Source organism: Branchiostoma belcheri, unplaced genomic scaffold (assembly GCF_001625305.1).
Source record: "Branchiostoma belcheri isolate BF01 breed outbred unplaced genomic scaffold, Haploidv18h27 scaffold11, whole genome shotgun sequence".
NCBI lineage: Eukaryota > Metazoa > Chordata > Leptocardii > Amphioxiformes > Branchiostomatidae > Branchiostoma > Branchiostoma belcheri.
In genome coordinates, this window is record NW_017802491.1 from 3,905,559 (window position 1) to 3,923,737 (window position 18,179).

General features: G+C 41.8%; 2 protein-coding genes across 4 annotated transcripts in view; one reads left to right on the plus strand and one right to left on the minus strand.

Moving 5' to 3' along the window:
* The first annotated feature begins 1,669 nt into the window (after positions 1-1,669).
* LOC109485000 (dimethylaniline monooxygenase [N-oxide-forming] 2-like) lies at positions 1,670-13,693 on the plus strand. Of its 2 annotated transcripts, none has more exons than XM_019788383.1 (10): positions 1,670-1,739; positions 6,061-6,229; positions 7,979-8,196; positions 8,668-8,926; positions 9,525-9,580; positions 10,841-11,092; positions 11,498-11,642; positions 12,093-12,241; positions 12,711-12,806; positions 13,349-13,693. In XM_019788383.1, the coding sequence occupies exons 2-10, from the start codon at positions 6,082-6,084 to the stop codon at positions 13,673-13,675; spliced, it is 1,650 nt and encodes a 549-aa protein (XP_019643942.1). In that variant the 5' UTR covers positions 1,670-1,739; positions 6,061-6,081; the 3' UTR covers positions 13,676-13,693. The 2 variants fall into 2 exon arrangements, with proteins under 2 accessions (XP_019643942.1, XP_019643934.1); XM_019788375.1 differs by lacking the exon at positions 1,670-1,739 and adding an exon at positions 5,252-5,449.
* Positions 13,694-15,325: 1,632 nt separating this feature from the next.
* LOC109485405 (4-aminobutyrate aminotransferase, mitochondrial-like) overlaps positions 15,326-18,179 on the minus strand; it is an 8,866-nt gene continuing 6,012 nt past the window's right edge. For both annotated transcript variants that reach the window (XM_019789009.1, XM_019789016.1), the window contains 4 exons: positions 17,837-18,004; positions 17,241-17,387; positions 16,692-16,803; positions 15,326-16,521 (listed from right to left, as the gene is read on the minus strand). In XM_019789009.1, coding sequence (XP_019644568.1) covers positions 16,394-16,521; positions 16,692-16,803; positions 17,241-17,387; positions 17,837-18,004 — 555 coding nt within the window. In that variant the 3' untranslated portion in view covers positions 15,326-16,393. The remainder of the gene's footprint in view (positions 16,522-16,691; positions 16,804-17,240; positions 17,388-17,836; positions 18,005-18,179) is intronic.

Consider the following 18,179-nt stretch of genomic DNA (forward strand, 5'->3'; position numbering starts at 1 on the left):
TCTCTTGACCCCCCCCCCCTAAGAACTCGCGAACGGTGTGTCGTATGACCACCAAATTTTTAGAGAATGGTGTACTAGTAAAAATTTATCATATCTACAATTTTTATGACGTAATATGACGTCATTATGACGTCATTAATGCGATTTTTTGGGCCAAAACCGTCTAAATAGGTTTTTCCCTGAAAACTAAATGGTATTCAACATAACTGTACCAAATGTGTTTATGACAGAATATTATGGTGTACTAAGTCTTATGTTGCCCATAGCAACACCGGTGACGTCATAAAATGACGTCATGCATATTTAAGATATCCGCCATCTTGGATCATCAATCTTGAATTTTCAAAAATAGTTTTTTTTCATGATAAAGCCTAAAATACATTGTAAACATACTAAAGACCTTCATTAAACATTTTTTGGAAAAAGAAATGGAAATATTGATGAAATTTTAATGAAAATAACTTGTATATACCTGTTCTAATGATATGGTCCGCCATCTTGGATTTCGGCCAATGACGTCATCAAATTAACATAAATTATGCATATTTAATGATAAAATTTACATAAAATTATATGGGATGTTGTTAATATTAGAAACCATGAGTAACTTGACATAAAACCAATAAAATTCTATTGTTGAAACAGAAAGTACTAAATTTAGCAAAAAATGCCTGTCAGAAACCCGTTTCCATGGCAACACAAAAAATTATTATCTTATTCCAATGATAGAGAATTGTTGCCAACAATATTCTAGGAAAAGTCACCAAGTTTAGCCGTTTTACGGCTAGCCGTTCAGACGCTAGGTGACATCAAAGTTGGCGCGGGCACTTTTAGCCCCCCCCCCCCCGGTCTAGGTAGGGTTAATCGTCAATAGATAATGATAACGATCAGTATGTGGGCAAACCAGTCCTACCTTTAGATCTATAACTTAACATACAGGCAGACACGTACGGGCACAAAAGTATAGTTCCTGGAAAACTGCGAGACTCGTCCGTTTTGTCATACAGCTAGGCATATTCAACTTGTTAAAAGTCGTTTATAAAGCTGCATACGTAACCAGGTTATTGTCTAGACGAGCTCCAGAGACATTCAAGAACACTGGTAAACCGATCTGTGTCTTCTTGACTTTGATAATAGTCGTGAGAAATTGCCCTTGGCTAGGAGAATATTCTAACCATTGTTCAAGTTACATACACGACTTGCAAACATTTAAGAAATCAAGTCAGTTGGAGCAAGGAGGTTTAAAATCATGTACTGAATTCGAACCTCCTTCAATGGTTGGATATGCTGTTTTATTCTGTATTCATGTCTGGTTTGCTTAATTTGCATAAAGAGCCATAGAACCATGATGTCTCACCTGGACCATAGTACGACTTACCTTAAAATGATCAGGGGACATCTTTCTATGGTAGTGGCCAAATTATGTAAGAGGTGTGCTACGACACGAGTTTTTGCAGGCTTCTCCTCCTGGACTAGGGACAAAATATTCTAACTTGTGACCCACTGAATCCTTAACAATCGCAGACAAGTCCGAAACCCTCAGGCTAAGCCCAACCCGCTGTCTGCCGTTACCGTATCCCATTCGATATTCCGCTCATTTGAGGCCTTTGTCTGGTTCGCGCGGACCAACATACCGCGCCTCGAGCTCCGTCACGTCCAAAAATAACGAGCACTATCAAATAACAATACACACAGAATAGTGGCGGGTTGTGGGAGAGGTGAGTTGTATCGGAAACAAAGTAAGTGGGAATGTGCCAAGTTTTACAGTTTGGTGTGTGTGTCAAGATCTTTTCTGTACAGATGTGTGAAGTGTGCGAACTTCTGGGCTTCATAAGTTTATGATTTTGTTGCCATTGGTGCCGATACGGTGTAGATGTAGGGAAATGCACGCTTTGGATCTTGGCGCGAGATTCGCTATGTTTGAGATTCGCTGAATGTCGTTTGGCAAAACAGTTGCAGGCAAAGCTGTAACTTACCCAAGTAAATGTCAATATTTCCACTTAAATGACTACTTTCTGGGGACAAACGCTGGGGCTCGGGTGGACCAAAAATTCGCCCGGGTGCTTCACTTCCTCGTCCATGTTTAACGATACGCGGGTGATCATGAATAGTCATGGCACCTGGTCCAGTGTTCGAGTCCAAACTGGAGACCCTCACCTGTGTTAACGTTTTATAGCCGTCTGTGCCCTAGGACTAGATCGAACCAACCAGTCCGTTTTATGAAGCTTGTACCTACAAATACCAAAGTATATGTACGTATCCTTGAATGTGTATGTTGTGCTATAATGTTGTTATAACTCGCTTTGTAAAGTCTACATATTTTATGATAAAAACCATGAACAGGATGTCTGGTTCAGTATAAACCCCACCAGGTCCAGTGACAACAGTGCCACGAATTCGGCGTGTACGAAGCGGATCTTATCCCCATTGGGCCAGCAAGAAGGGGTCACATAAGGTCAATTAAGGGCATCGGAGGCGGGAGTTTGCGCTTCAGACCCGCTAAAATTCTGGCTGTTGTGACGCCTGACGACCACCGGGAACTTCAGTCGCTACTTGTTATGTAACCTTAAGCTTGCAGGAGCCATTGTTTCCGCAACAGGTGTTAGACTGAGTCAATATTATATTTTTAAAGTGAGGGTACTATGTCTGAACGTTTGCGCCTTAACTCCTTAAGGGTGCACGTAATAAGAACTTGGTCCGCCACGCCTCGTTGACGTCGATCGATCAACAAGTAAACTTAAACGTGCCAACGACATACGAGACGACGTTCTACGAGGTACGATTTCTCAAGACAATTCAGCGACCGTATCATTTACAGGAGACCAGACGACCTCGTGCCATGGAGGTCCTTTCTTTATATGTAACGCAAACAGATCGGGCGTACTTGTGGTATAAAGTCTTGTTGTGCTTAATCCTTACAGTCTTATGGCCGCACCGGGGTCGAGTTCACCGGCTACAAGGAGATAGTAACCGACCCAGCCAAAAACTATGACAATATTCTTCTCACTCAGCACCTCAGTTTCTTTGCACATAGAGCTGGTTTATCATTTCGGCCATAAACGTAGGAAGGTCAATGGGTATACGTAGAGAATTCCAGGTATCAGTCATCGTGAAATAATTCACCCCCATGAAGTGGGATCCGGAGGTGTTTGTTTTTAGTCTGGATGATGTTTTGGTGTATACCGCAAGATCCGCGTGTGATGGAATGCGTTGATATTTGGCATGACGGTAGGTGGGGTAAAGTAAATTATGTAGGTTGACTTTGGGCCCCTGGTGATTGACCTTGGTACTGCAGTAGGAATTTTTCAAAATATATTTGATGCCGGTCTGTGGACGTGATGTTAAGGTGGCATATAGTTGTAGAGATAAGGGTTTAGTTAAATTTGGGCCCCTAGCTGTTTGCTGTGGATCTGCAGGGTCGTTTGAATTTCGATTCTCTTGAGTCTAATGATCTCAAGAACCACCTGATGGATTGTGAAAACCTTTGGTACGTTGGTAGTCGCTGTGTGCCTTTGCGTTTTAGCATGCATTAACAGGTTGTTGTTTTACAATAGAGCAGTCTGGCCTGACTTTTGCTTTGCAGGCCACTGACCTCAAAATCTATTTTGGTGAATGTGTGCCTGTACCTTTCCTCTTATCATGCATGACGCCCAGACTTCCCTGTACCTAGCAGGGATGTGTGCCGTTAAAAGTTATTACTGGTATGTCCTTGGTAGGCAGAAGTGATATGAGTGAACGGAACTATATATTTGTTATGTTACTTGTATTATGCTGCTATATTGAAATGGATGTAGCTAGATTATTAACCGCATCATCACTCTGGTTTTGCATATAATGGTACATATTAGACACTGGGCATGCTGTTGTCTTCTTCTTTATGTAACCTAGAACTCTTTTCACTTCAATTGTTTTCAAAAGCACTAAATATTTCATGGGGTTATGAGATCTTTGAACTCTTCTTGTTTTCCCTCTTTTGAGTTTCCAAGGAGGGACAGCTGGGTCTGTTTTTCCCTCCCTTGTTCCCTTACAGAGCAGCGCCTTCTTGCGCTCACCCACACTACTGCAGCACTGTTTTGTTGCCTCTTTATTAACCCAAAAATTATAAACTGACAGACAATAAAAATGAACAAAACCACATTTAATATGCACTGTTGAAGACAGCACAAAGTACGATGTATAAATAATGAATATCAAAATAGATGCTGACCTGAGTTTTGAACAGAGATCAATCATTAATATTCTGTCATTCCAAACACGTAGTTCTCCCCAAGTTCTCCCATAATTAGACATCTCTATACAAGCCACAGAATGCTATTCCTGCATAGAACTGATCTTTTCTTTAACTTGAAAACCTGACTGGCAAGCCTAACGAGATGCAATCAATAGGAGACAAAGATAGATCAGTCCGTGTGACCGCGTCGGCCCGCACCACGCATACACCGCACCAGGTTTACAAGCCAATAGACATCTATTTTCTACCGTACTCTTCCAAATATTTGCTCATCTCATTCCTGAATATTGAACACCGGTCGCGATCAGCTCTTCCTTGTGTGGGTGTGCTTACCCAGAATTTTATACTGAAGACTACCGTTTGAAAAAAGAGATTCTGCATCTTATTTGAATGCCTGCGAGATTTTGTTTCACGGGAAGGGGCGTGTTACAAATGTACGTGTCCATTAGCGCGTAGGCCCATGTGCACCTGCCCATGTAAAACCGTGCGATACCGCGAGCATATAAATATCTAATTACTGCGGGTTTGGCCGAGTCTGTGGGCAAAATCTTGAATCTAAGAATCTCAAAGCCACCTTCTTTGTCTTCATACATGCTGGTTTATAACGTTTTGCCCTGAACACAAATCTAACTGTCAAATACCTCGAATCTCACACCTGCAATGGCGTGCTAGATTCTTCGTCTCAGCGGTTGATTACTTCCATTACAACACGGTGCCTGTGTTTGAATAATGCAGGTCTCAGTAGTGCTGAAAAAGCACTTTAAAAGTCATTAATTTGCACATAATAATACCAATGAATACATTTTTAGGCCAAAGAAGCATTATATGTAGGTAGCGTTGAAATTTATGTTTCTCATTTCATCTGTACTCACTTTTGGTATTTGCTCCTCTTGTTTTACTTATTTCAATATTGCCCAATAATTACGATAGCTTCTAGCTCTGTTCGTCGTCTATCTAGCTGCACCCCCTCCCCCATTCACCCTTCGGGTTTACCTTGACTATCTCTCGGGGGAAATCAATGGATAACTCGTGCCCAGCGCACTGCTCGCATGGACGCAGACGGCTGCATATGCCGGCTTGTACCGCCACGCTGCATGTAGTACTGCTTGCGCATCTGTAATGCTTCAGGAAAGTACGGTTCGTATCGGTTAGAAATAGTGCTTTTGAACCGTCGGATGGTCTGTATTTAACCAGAAGCAACTGGGGCACTGTTAAAAGGTATGCACCGTCTGTTCCGTAATTAGGTAGAGCAAAAGTGGGTCAGTAGCGTGCCTCATTGTTAGAGGTGTCAAACATAGTTTATTGTAGTATTTGGGGACAGATTTTTATTGTTCATCGAGGTTACATCTGTCCATTTAATTCTGCACCATTGCTGTTTATCAATACTTCTGTATCTCTGAAATCTAACGTGTCTAAATTTCCTAACTTGCTCCTGAGTCTATGGACCATACTGAAGGATCAAAGTTTAGAGAATAGCTTGGTGTCATATTGATCCATAAATTATTTGCTGACCACTCCCTACCTGCAACTGTTCATCTCATAATCTCCGTCCTCTAAATTACTCTTTTCCTATTGATAAAAATGGTTACTGAGTGCAGTTACGCCACCTACTATGCATAGATGTATCAGTTTCGTTCCTTCTTGGGCGTTAGTATTACAAATCCGCGTCCGCATAATCTTGCATTCAGGTTGTTAGATACATTCTTAAGCGCTTTTGACGAAGCATATATTGTGTTATCCTGATTTTTAAATAGATTTGATGACTCTATATCAGTTTAGTCTAATTATTCTGACTATTGACGCCTGATTTGTACACTTGTACGCTACAGATAGATGTCGCTTGGTGAGATATGACGTCAGCTGAGAAGAGGAGGGGCGGCATGGAGAGCACGAGGAGGGTGGCGATCATCGGGGCGGGGGTGAGCGGGCTGGCCTGCATCAAGGCCTGCCTGGAGGAGGGGCTCGAGCCGGTGTGCTTCGAGCAGCATGACGAACTCGGTAAGCGGCACCGTTTTTTCAGCACCAAGGACAGCAGAAGGGGTTAGGAGCTATATACAGTTATGACATCATGTATTATGACGTCACCACTTATCGAAGACGTGCAAGACAAATCGTTTGAAATTTCTTGCGTGATGCTGTCTTGTCTGTGACGCTTGCTGGATGGTCTCACGGGGATTGTCTCTTAACTTTGTGTAACTCTGTCTCTTATATATGCAAATATCTGCTTTCAAGTTTTTTTTTCTTCATACCGCTCCTCCACATACTATTCTACATACCTTCTCTCCCCACCTTCGCCACTATGGTAGACTTTGCTAGACAAATCGTACACCAGAACGTAAACCCCGTCCCCGGCCTCCCGTTAGGCAATCGGCGCGCCAATTCATAGGTCATTTTGCGATACTGATGGCAGGGCACTGTCGGGAGTAATTGCGTTTCAGCGCCATGCGGGGACGCGCGCTTATCGCGGGCGAATCAATACCGCCAACCCGCACATGAATCCACGGTCCGCCTGACAGAAATAAGTCTGCACACGGAGTGCCTCCGATACAGTACACAGGACGTTTGCTTTTAGGTGTCAATAGAGCTCGGTTGTAATCATTTATCAACCAACGCCTTCCTAGAACTCGTCTATCGATTTATTCCAGCTATAATCTACTTGGCCGTGCGCGAGCATTAATTCGGTCCGATGGTCTCCTGAAGGAGGCTCATATGCCCTTTAAACGCCCCATGTATTACCCGTTTACAATATTGTATGTATGAAATGGTGCAGCAAATTTAAGTGCGTTTCTATGAAAGAGATGGCAATTTATACAATATTCGTTATGCATTTGCTTGGTTTCATTTTTATCTCATTTACAAATATGACATAAACGTGTTCTGATTTATGATTAACATGGATTCTCCACTATTACGGGTAATTCTTGTTTCTCGATTGATGAAAATGCGCGTACTACATTTCTCAGATGCAATATCCAATTCCATTAACTCTGTAACACAGAACAGACGCCACCTCACCCAGGATTAGTGCCATTATCTATATTCATTCCCCTCTGCCACAAACTCGATCTAATGCAAATGTTGTGCATGCATAATGCTTTTCCTACGCGGCTAAATGAATTTGGTGTACTTTGCTCGGTTTATAATACTCAGAGACCAGACCAGTTTAATTCGCTGTTTGGTGAAAACCTAATATATTGGTCTGTAATATATATATAGTGAATGTTGACATTGCACTGAATCTCTCTATATGTTACTTTCTAATATACATGTTTTATATGAATTATAGTCCATAACATCAAGCTAGGTGACTGATATTTGCCTAAGATTGTGTGTAGGGTATGTTGTGGGGGGAGGGGGCGTGATGTACAGAGAAAGGATCATGTCAGCGCTTTAGCTTTGCTCTTAATGATACAGAAGCCCTATCGTGACAGGAATATTGATAAGATACCATCACTCTAATGTACACGTAGCTTTGGTGTTTGATAAATGTGCGTGAATATACCTGTAAGCGCGCATAGAGGGATAAAATTGTGACAGCCTTGCCACTTAACATGGTAACAATTGACGTTGCATTGCTTGAAAGCATAAGGAAAGAAAATTCATGTAATTAGACAAATACAATATACGTACTGAGACGAAGTCTGATCAAATGTGATGAAAAAGTAATTATGTCATTTCTATGAGTTTAAACTTGTGACTCTTGTTGTGTCATTTCTATGAGTTTAAACTTGTGACTCTTCCATGTAGGAGGAGTGTGGTACTACACAGACGAGCCGCGGCCAAACCAGGGGGCGACTATCTACAAGTCCCTGGTCAGTAACAGGACAAAAGAGATGATGGCCTTTAGCGACTTCCCTCAGCCGAAGGAGGCGCCGCCCTTCCTGCCGTACACACAGGTTCACAGCTACCTGCGGGAGTTCGCCGACAAATTCCAGCTCATGAAATACATCCAGTTCGGTGTGCAGGTATGTAAGAACTGAGATTATCGTCTGACAATAGATATATAGGGACGGCTCATTGATGATAGCATGGGAGGGGAAAACCCCGAGAGAAGCTATGAATTTTGGCGGTTTGGTGACGTTTTTAGCAGTTAGCAGTTTTTTAAAAATAAATCAGTGGAGCAAACAAAAATTAGATAAATTAAAGGAAACCAACCACAAGCTCGCTTTTGACGCATGTCATTCAGACGTTGTCTAATGATGTAGTGTAATTAATTCACTTTATGTTCACGGCCTGAGAAATGGACATGTTCGAATTCACGGAACTATATGTTCACGGTGACGACAGGTGCAGGAAAAAGATAGCCGAGGAATTATTTGTTAACGCTAATGATAACTTCACGGTACAAAAGTGACCGAGAAAACGTGAACATAAAAGTACCATGAAAAATTCAGAATCATAGTATACTCACTAAAGTACTATATGTCTCGTCCCAGGTTCAGCACATTTGGAGGGCCGAGGACTACACCACCTCGGGTAAGTGGATGGTGCGCACGGCACCGGTCGCCGCCGACAACAACAAGAACACCTGTCCCCAGACCAGCCTGTTCGACCGCGTCATGGTGTGCAGCGGCCACTTCTCCAAGCCCTTCGTCCCGAAAGTGCCCGGGCTTGAAGAGTTTACTGGAGTTGTCGTGCACAGCCGTGACTACAACGGCGCAGAGTCCTTCAAGGGACGCAAAGTCATGGTAGTCGGTAAGCAGTCCTCTCTGTCTATTCCTTTCTCACTTATAAGACGTAATTTTCAAGATGTGGTTGTCTTACGGGGGTACATAATAAGGGATAGTTGTTGTGATAAATTTAAGAGGAAATTTCGGTGAAATTGAAATACTGCGCGAAAATCTACGATAGACAAAATGGGTAATTCCGGGGGGTTGTTTGGTGGCCAAGTGTGCGAGGTTCATTTTTTTTCGCATGCACTCATTTAGCTCACAATACCGCATGCACCAATTAATGCTGTTAGTTTTCTGGCGTTTTACTAACGTAAAATTCCAAACTCTAACATTTGACTGAGTTTACAGATGAGATGCGGCGAAAGTTTGAGAGAAAATGGCAGTGGGTTACTTATAACGCATTGGACTGCTGATACGAGATGCTTTGTTTTGACTACCTTACTACTTTGCATACAGCTGGGTTTAGAGGGGGGGTTGCAACATTCAATGCTGCGCCGGAGGAGGCAATACGACAGTAAACTGGGAATCTTGCGGTCTGTTTACAATCCGGCAGAGGGCATATGTATGGATGCCCTCTTTGTATTCTTGACGAAACATGCACTGTTTGTTGTCCAAATCAGGCGGTGCCAATTCAGCCGGCGATGTGGCTGCAGAAGTTGCCCAGGTCGCGTCTGTAGTAAGTACAGCATCAGCTGGCCTTCGACACCACTCTAGACTTACCTTCTACACGTCTCACAAAATACAAAAAATGAGACAAATTCTTTATTCTCCAACAAGATATAGCACTCTTATTTTGTATGTTTTCTTTTCTTCGAAATTCATGAAATTTTATTGGGATTTTAATTGATAATGGGATTCATGCAAAAAACTACAACTTTGGTGTCGGTTTGGCTGGTTTGAAGATACGCGTCGCAGTTTTGTTCTAACACTACTCTGAAAGAAGTTTGAACCATATAAACTTCTGGTATCGGGGGTCTTACACATACCTGTGGGTCACATAATTGCAGTGGTGGAATTACGCATTAATGCATTATGGACAATCAAGACCAAAAATATAATTTCAACTAGTAAAAGTAATGTTCAAGATTCAAGGTTACGCTTTGAAAATATAACACCAGACAACGTTACTTAACTATTTATATAGTAAGACAGATTTTGGTGTTTGACATATACTAATACTTGTACATGGCAATTTGATAACGCCCAACAGGATATGACCCTCCTAGCTAAAACTAATGCACATGCATCCTTATATATCACCAGTGGAATATATATAAGGCGGTGCTCTCTTTGCAATTCCTTTGTTTCTATCAGACATAAACGTAAGGTAACTTTAAGACACATTGTGTTCGACTCAAGAATGTGCATAACGATTATAAAACTCTAGATTCAGACACATTTTGCTTTTATTGGGTCACTTGGGACGTCATAGAAACTAATTTATTTCAACAAAATGTCGTAGTTATACGATGTTATGAGATGACCGATAAGATGTCCAATGAAATGGCCATATGTTAGCGCCAATGTGCCATATGGTGCGTGCGCGTGCGTGCGTGTGTGTGTGCGCGCGTGCGTCCGTGTGAGTGTGTTTGTGTGCGTGTATACATGAATGATGTACATTATTATATCATACAATGTATAAGCATATAAGCAGGCATGCATGTGAGCTGCAGGTGGTGGTGGTGGTGGGCTTGCAGAATTGCTCCTTGATTACTACATTTATTTTTATGACAACATGGGAGACACCATACGATAAATTAGACTAGAACCCGGCAAGAAAATAACTTTTAATCAAAACTGTACACTCATCAATATTGTCTCAATATAGAAACAAAATAATAGAGTAAGACTGTATGAAACATGTGTACATGACGTAAATGATAGTAAATAAAAAGCCCCATATGCACAGACTGTATATTTTGTTCTCCCTGTTCAGGTTTACCTGAGTGTGCGGGACGGTATTTGGCTGGTTCCTCGGCTGGCACAGGGAGGGAAGCCGAGGGACTTCTTCATCCAGCGGGCCCGGCTCAACCTGCCTGAGTGGCTGAAGAGAATCCTCCTCAGGCGCCAGTGTAACGCCTGTGTGGACCACGCCAACTACGGACTGCAGCTGGAGGGGTGTAAAGACCCCATATATGGCTCAACAATGATCAATGATGAGATGGCGTTCAGACTGGCCACGGGAAAGGTAAAAAAAACACCCTGTATCAGCAAAAAAAAAACCCAGCAGACCCTAATCTGCAGTTGTAACCTCTACAATTCGCAAAAAAGTCCGTGAAAAAAGTCTATTTGGGACTGCAGATTGTACAAGGCTCGCATGGAGTTTTCCAACATTGTCTATTGGTCCTCCGAAATACCCAAAATATGTATTTTCAGATATCAATCGATTTCTGTCACCATGATGCAGCCCATTTTGTTTGCTGGTCGATTGCAATTCCTAGTATTTTCTCCTATTGTTTTGTTTTCTTCCCATGGGTATATGTTTTCCGTGCGTGTACCTTATTTATCAGAAAACTACTAATCGATGTGTACACGTATAAGTGTCTTTAGGACGATATAGAATATTGATGATATTTGATGGTTTATTTTCCAGGTTGTGACGAGGCCGGTGGTTGAGAGGTTTACCCGTACGGGGGTTGTGTTCAGTGACGGAAGCAAAATTGACCACCTGGATGCCGTGGTCTTCGCTACAGGGTACAACGTCGCCATTCCCTTCATAGAGTCGGACATCCTCCCACGTAAGGACAGCGTTTATGTCTTAGGACAGGTTAATATGATTATATGGATGACATCACTGGCAATACCAAAACTGATGCGAGCGTGGGAATAAAAAAAAGTTTGATAAAATAAGTTGCATTCATTGTGAAATCTACGTGCATGGTCATGAAGGTCAAACAAACAGCCTATAGTATGGCGAATAATATAATATGCAGTAAAGATCATACTGATTTCAGACCTTATTTTCTTACACTTTGTCATGTATTGTAATTTCTAGTGTATTCAAATTGTATAACTGTAACTTGTTTAATTGTAACTATAATTTATTCTTTTTATTGAAGGACTTGTACTAGATTCCAGTGCATTTGTTCGTTTTCTTGTATCACGTCTGTACGTTTTGTGGGTCAGTCGTTAGTTCTGCCCGAAATGACCCTTGTAATGATCTTTGACAATAAATTCTCTGTTCCCAGGTGATGTGGGAGACCTGGAGCTGTACAAGATGATGTTCCCGGCCCGCCTGCCCCACTCCACCCTGGCTGTGATAGGCTGTGTGGGGACGATAGGACCCATCTTCCCCGTCCTGGAGATACAGTCCAGATGGGCTGCCCGCGTCTTTTCCGTGAGTCTACATGCCTGTCTTTTACATGTAGCGTGCTCAAGTGTTCTATGTTCAATTATTCGTACTCTCCAAGCAGTGGTTTTGGTTTTGGTTTTGGTTTATTTTTGGCGAGTTTTTAGGCTTTATTATCGGGCTTTCTTTTTTGCACTGGTATCTTTTTTACGCGAACGCAACAATAAAGAAAGCCCGAGAAAAAAGCCTTAAAACACGCCAAAAAAGGCAAAACCCAAACCTCTGCTTGGAATATTATTTGTACTTATTCTGTATTTACTAGTATCAGCCGACTACAAGTAAAATTGTACCAGTGAGAGAACCAAGTCGAAGTCTGTGGACGCAAGGTATACTCAATACAAGAGTCCTGTTTGTTATACGGAAAAACTATTAACAGATGTGTATACAGCATTTAATAGACCAGTGTTTTATCAGTTGTTGCTAGCGTGAACTACAAGCATCTGTTTTCCTATCACAGGGACATTGTAAACTCCCTGACCCTCCGTCTATGCAAGAATGGCTTCGCAGCAACAGGGAAAAGTGTAGAAGCAAGATCGGGCGTGTATCGTTAATGGTAAGCCAGATATTTGATATTAGGTACATGTACGATGGGGCCGTCCGTGTGATGATTATCATATAATTACACTATTGGTGTCGTGCTGTTTATTATGTATAAATATCTTTTGACAGCACGTCGGTAGAACGTACTGCTTCCTGCGAACCCTGTAATGTATTGTGCAGAGCACTTCGACAGAACGGATAATTGTTATTTACTTCCACTTTTCAGCATATTTGTGCAATCATCTCACATTTTGACATTCATGGTTGGCACTAAATCAGCCCACAAGAGGTGTGTTCAGTTTGTTGTGCCACCACAAACTTCCAGAATGTAAACAAACATATGGCTGACAGCTTTGTTTCAAGCTTTCAAACACACTTGTAAGCAAGGAGGTTCAATACTTTTAAGTATTAAAAGGCGTCCACTCCCTGAATGCGGATGATTCAACCTACTTTAAAAAATGATCAAATTTACCTTTTGTGTCGTTCTAATGTTACATAATGCAGATTTAAGGCCTTCCCACATTTTTCTCAACATCTTTATTCCTGTTCTCCCAGGTGTGTACCCTCCCGTACTGTGAGGACATCGCTCAGGAGATCGGCGTCAGGCCGAGTTTCTGGCAGCTCCTTCCCCGCGACCCTTACCTCGCGTACCTGGTGTACTTCGGCCCGGCCTTTCCCACGCACTACCGCCTGGTGGGCCCGCATCGCTGGGCAGGCGCCGCCAGGCACGTCAAGCTAGCCGTGGACAACACCTACTCCGCTACCAGGAAGTCTGAACACAAACCCGAGCACGGCTTCAGCAGCAAGGTCACCATCGTCAAGGTCATGTTCACGTCTCTCTGTGTCATCGCACTTGGTATTGTTATAGGGATAAGCTATTGATAAGAATCGAAATGTTGGAACAACCGTTATGAGTATGGCCTAAACAAGAAATTCAAATTACGCAGTAGCATGGAAGAGGTGGGTAGAGTAGTTTAAGGGTTTAGGGACAGGTAAGGAATCAACAGAATTCTATTTTGTAATCCATAATATAAGAACACACATGCAGCATTGTTGTTGTCCCCAACAGTAATACAAGCGATTACTGTTTTTGTTTACATTATATACATGCAAATTATTGGTAAGCAAATCAGCCACCCCGCTTTTGGTCTACCACTAGCTGGAAATGGCGATCGCTGGAATTCTATTGGCCATGAGAGAACGTTTCTCTGTGCGTGATCCTGAGTAAGTTTGTTTCATGTTGAAGAGGTTGAGACTGACCAAGTATTGATAGGATTCGGATTAAAGCTAAAGCTCGGTGCTTACTTTAAAGCCGGATATCTTCTTCACGGATAAATGGAGTTATGTTATTCTGACTGGATATGCGTACGATAACAATGGTGTAATACAATGTGCTAGTAACGCCATGTTGTTTTGGTGCTACCGGCATAGTAGGGTGGGTAAACGTTATAACTGGACCCCCCCCCCCATCTGTACCAGATGTTATGTTAATATCATATTATGGTTGACGTGTGTACCACAGACGTTTATCAATCTGATATTCCACAGATACTTATGTATTATCAGGAAATACGATTCATTAATTGAGGCAATTAAAGTCACAGCCATAAACTGGCTACGTGCTGTTTAAATCTGCATTACATCAAAGTACATTTCTGCTTTTCATTTAGTATGAAAATGCAAAAGTGCATTTACCTTGATTACCTTTACTCTCTACAGTTGTTTTAGCTACATTTGTGTAGGTATTGTTGTGAGTGTGTTTAGAAAAAGCCCATATGCACATTGCCATTGGGCAGCATATTTATACTCTAGACAGTGTGCGATTGTTTGAACCACAGACTGTTAGTTACACATACATGTGTTACGTTTGGTCAACTTATAGATGCGACCAGAATAGCACATCCTGTATTACACTTTTTCAGTTCGTACAATTAGGATAGGAGATGTGGTTTCTGCAGTTAGATGTTTACACGTCAGGGTAGGTAAACCATTGAAACTGGTTCGTATTAGAATGGGCAAGGCTTTACTGCAAGTGCAACAGGTATTGTATATGAAGGTAGTTTTGAGTTAACGCGTCACACGCAAGCAGCATTCGATACATCATGACGTTGAACACACATACAGTGAACGAAAATTACATATGGGATTTCTATACTAGAACAGGATATCTGCACGCAGTGTGAAAACACCTTTTATCGTTATAGATAGGATAATATCAATGTTTTGTGTTGAAGAATTTGGACTTCTGTGAAGGGTGCGTAGTACTGGACCATCATGATAATGTTACGTACAATTTCTATAACAAATTTATTTTCTGTCGGTACCTGTAGCTGACTTTACAAAAAGGTGGCTTATGTTATACATCGAGCACTGGTTAGATTGGAGGTTACTATCACGGCACTGTACGTACTTATATGTATCACCTTTTGAACAGGTTATGACGAAGATCTGAGCTCTGCATCTGATGACTCTCCCTCTGTGAAGATTGAATATCAACTGAATAAAAATGGACCTTTTCACAAACAACGTGACTCGAGTGTTTCTGTGTAGCATGTATGACCAGTCATGATATGTTTGCATTGTAAGACATTCCAGTCTATACATGAATTGCATGAAAAAATGAATGTAAAGCACTGTACGTTAGCGGATAGAATGATATTACACACTATATGGTCTTCACTGGTTGTGACTACGACGAGTACTTGTACAGTAGTTACATCACTTTTCTTGCGCTAGATATTCTACACATGACTGATGAAAGTGTCTGGAAAGAGTACATTTACAAAATGTGTTTGTACACACAGTGTACATACATGTCAGTGTTGGCACATTTATATAACGCGCATACATGTACATGTAATCACCTCTTTCTACAGTAGATGGACCAAATGCACTTCGCGGTCCTCGCTTCGCACTCGACATCATTTATACGTCGATACTTACTTCACTATTGACTAAGTAACATGGCACTTACCTGTATAAATTATTGTACGACCTATCATTAGCAAAGTGGAGAAGGGACCTGATTGACAGATACATTTGGACAGATGGCATGGTACATTTTTGTCTTACGTACGGAGTGCCAACATACAAATTCGTGTGTTTGCTGATACTGTGGTTGACTAGTTAGTTCGAAGGCCATCTTTTTGATATGTGATTCTTTAAGACAGTTTTAAATAATAAGAATTTAAAGCCAATAATATTACAAGATGCAATATTAAGATCTAGAGTTGCTGTTGCAAATGGTATGCCCATATTTCTGCCATTATCCCCCAAGTGCGACAAAATTACTTGTATCTTACAGCTTAAATCAGCCTGTCTATCTCATATAATTTAAAAGTTGACTGTTTGAATCGCTCTAATATACTGAGGTATCTACGACGAACTATATGGCACAGTGATACAAGTGCTCTCCTGTGATGCACACTCACAATCCACGGTTCTGCAACCAGCACAGAAATTATAGTTACACTCATATCTCATTTTAGAAAACCAGTTCCTATTTTTTGTACTGCCTGATAAAGGTGGTCTGTGACTTTCGAATTCCCCAGAGTTTGACTAACATTGAATCTACAGTTGAACCTGCCGCTACCTTAAGCTTCATCGGATGTTCCCCTGAGCCAGAACGCCGTTGAAGATGTCGAGGAACATCTCGGCGTGATGCGGCTGGAAGATGAGCGCAGGCCGGCACCTGATGGTCCGCTCCCCGCACCCACCTGCCTGCACACCTGTAGTATGTTAAATTATTGTTAATGTTGTTACATCACCCTTTTATCGTACCGTTTTTATTGTCCAATATGACGAATATATCTATCTGTTCATTGGAAAATGAGTGGTTAGTGTAACTGCACACATAAAACTGAAGCATCATAGGATCAATATTTGTACTCTGACCTACCTTTGTTTCTGAGGGCATAAATGAGCTTGTTTCTGACCGCCTCTGTGGGACAGTCGACTGCACAGAAGCTGCCCTGTCCACGGCTACCGTCCAACACGTCCGGGTATTTGTTCTGAGGGGCAGACAAAACGATGGTCACTCCAATGTATGTTTATATACAAGTAGCTACAAACCTATTTGTGCCTGAAGCCCACAAAAGAAGAGAATGCTGCAAAATTCGGGAACTATGATGCAAATAACTGATCATTGTATTTTATGTAATAATTGATTGCGACCCTTACCTAGGTCGTAGTTAATATGAGCGCCTTTTTGCTATTTTCTCGTGTATTCACTATGATTGTTTTTCTTTTATTTCAATAGCAATATATGTTTGATAATAATCAGTTAATGACTATAGCAATTATACCATTATTGTAGTTAATGAGGAAACCCCAGGTATACCGAAAAAGTCTCTTGTTTCTCCGGCACGTTTTCGTATTTCTACTACTGATTTTTTGTTATTTTTGTGACAAACAAACAAACAAACAAACAAACAATAACAAAATAAACCTCCAATGTCCGGAGACCCTCCAGTAGAACGTCCCCGGTCTCACGCATGTTGTCCAGCAGTCTGTCCTCTTCTATGACCCGGATGACGGCCTCTAACAAGACGAGTTTGGCAGGATCGCCCACCCAAGTGTTGATGATCCTGTATCCCTGCAGCAGGCAGAGGTAATGAGAGGAATAAGGTACTGACTTTAATATCATTTCGGCTGCTGTAATACTGCCACCTCTTTGTATAAGGAGGTTCTTTTCGAACAACCATTGTTGTCCTGAAGAAGGTGACAGACGGCCACCGAAAAGTCATGATGTTGAAACCCACTGTTCTTATACAGTCTCTTAGCAACCTGACACACATATTCACCAACACCCTTTGTTTTAGGCAAAATACACAAAACAACACTGCTGCAATATTTTACGTGAAACAACAATAAATGTGCATGTCAGAACGTCAGTGAAAGGATATCGATAATCCAAAAAGAGATTCTTTTAGAGAGGGGCCATGGAGATATGGTTACATCCAAATATGTCCAGAGTTCCTGCATATACATGTACATTTAATAGGAAGATGTTGGTTTTTAAAAGACAATACGCTCCCTACTTACCCCCTGTGGTCGAAACTCGTCCTTGTAATAATAGCCACCGATCAGCATCTTCTTAGCGAAGGTGACGAAGTCTGGCGGCTCCTCCAGTCCCCAGTGCTCGTGTGCCCACATCCTGCCGGTCAGCCCTACTCCCGTCTGCACCTCGTCAACTATCATCGCCGCGTCGTTCTGGGAATCATCACCAGGTAGATATTAGGGCAATCATGATCTACATAAAACGAAACCTTTTTCTGACGTCTTCAACACTAACATATCCTCTGGCCGCAAAGCTGGACTACCTCTCTTACGGACGAAATGTTGCCTCCCTGTACATGCCCCTTTCACAGGTGCTGTTTAAAAGAAT

Bases quoted from the DNA above. Each gene is read 5' to 3' on its own strand.
- LOC109485000 (XM_019788383.1), top strand. From the start codon at position 6,082: ATGACGTCAGCTGAGAAGAGGAGGGGCGGCATGGAGAGCACGAGGAGG. The intron at 6,230-7,978 runs GTAAGCGGCACC...TCTTCCATGTAG, and splicing joins CGAGCAGCATGACGAACTCG to GAGGAGTGTGGTACTACACA. The intron at 12,242-12,710 runs GTGAGTCTACAT...TTCCTATCACAG, and splicing joins GGGCTGCCCGCGTCTTTTCC to GGACATTGTAAACTCCCTGA.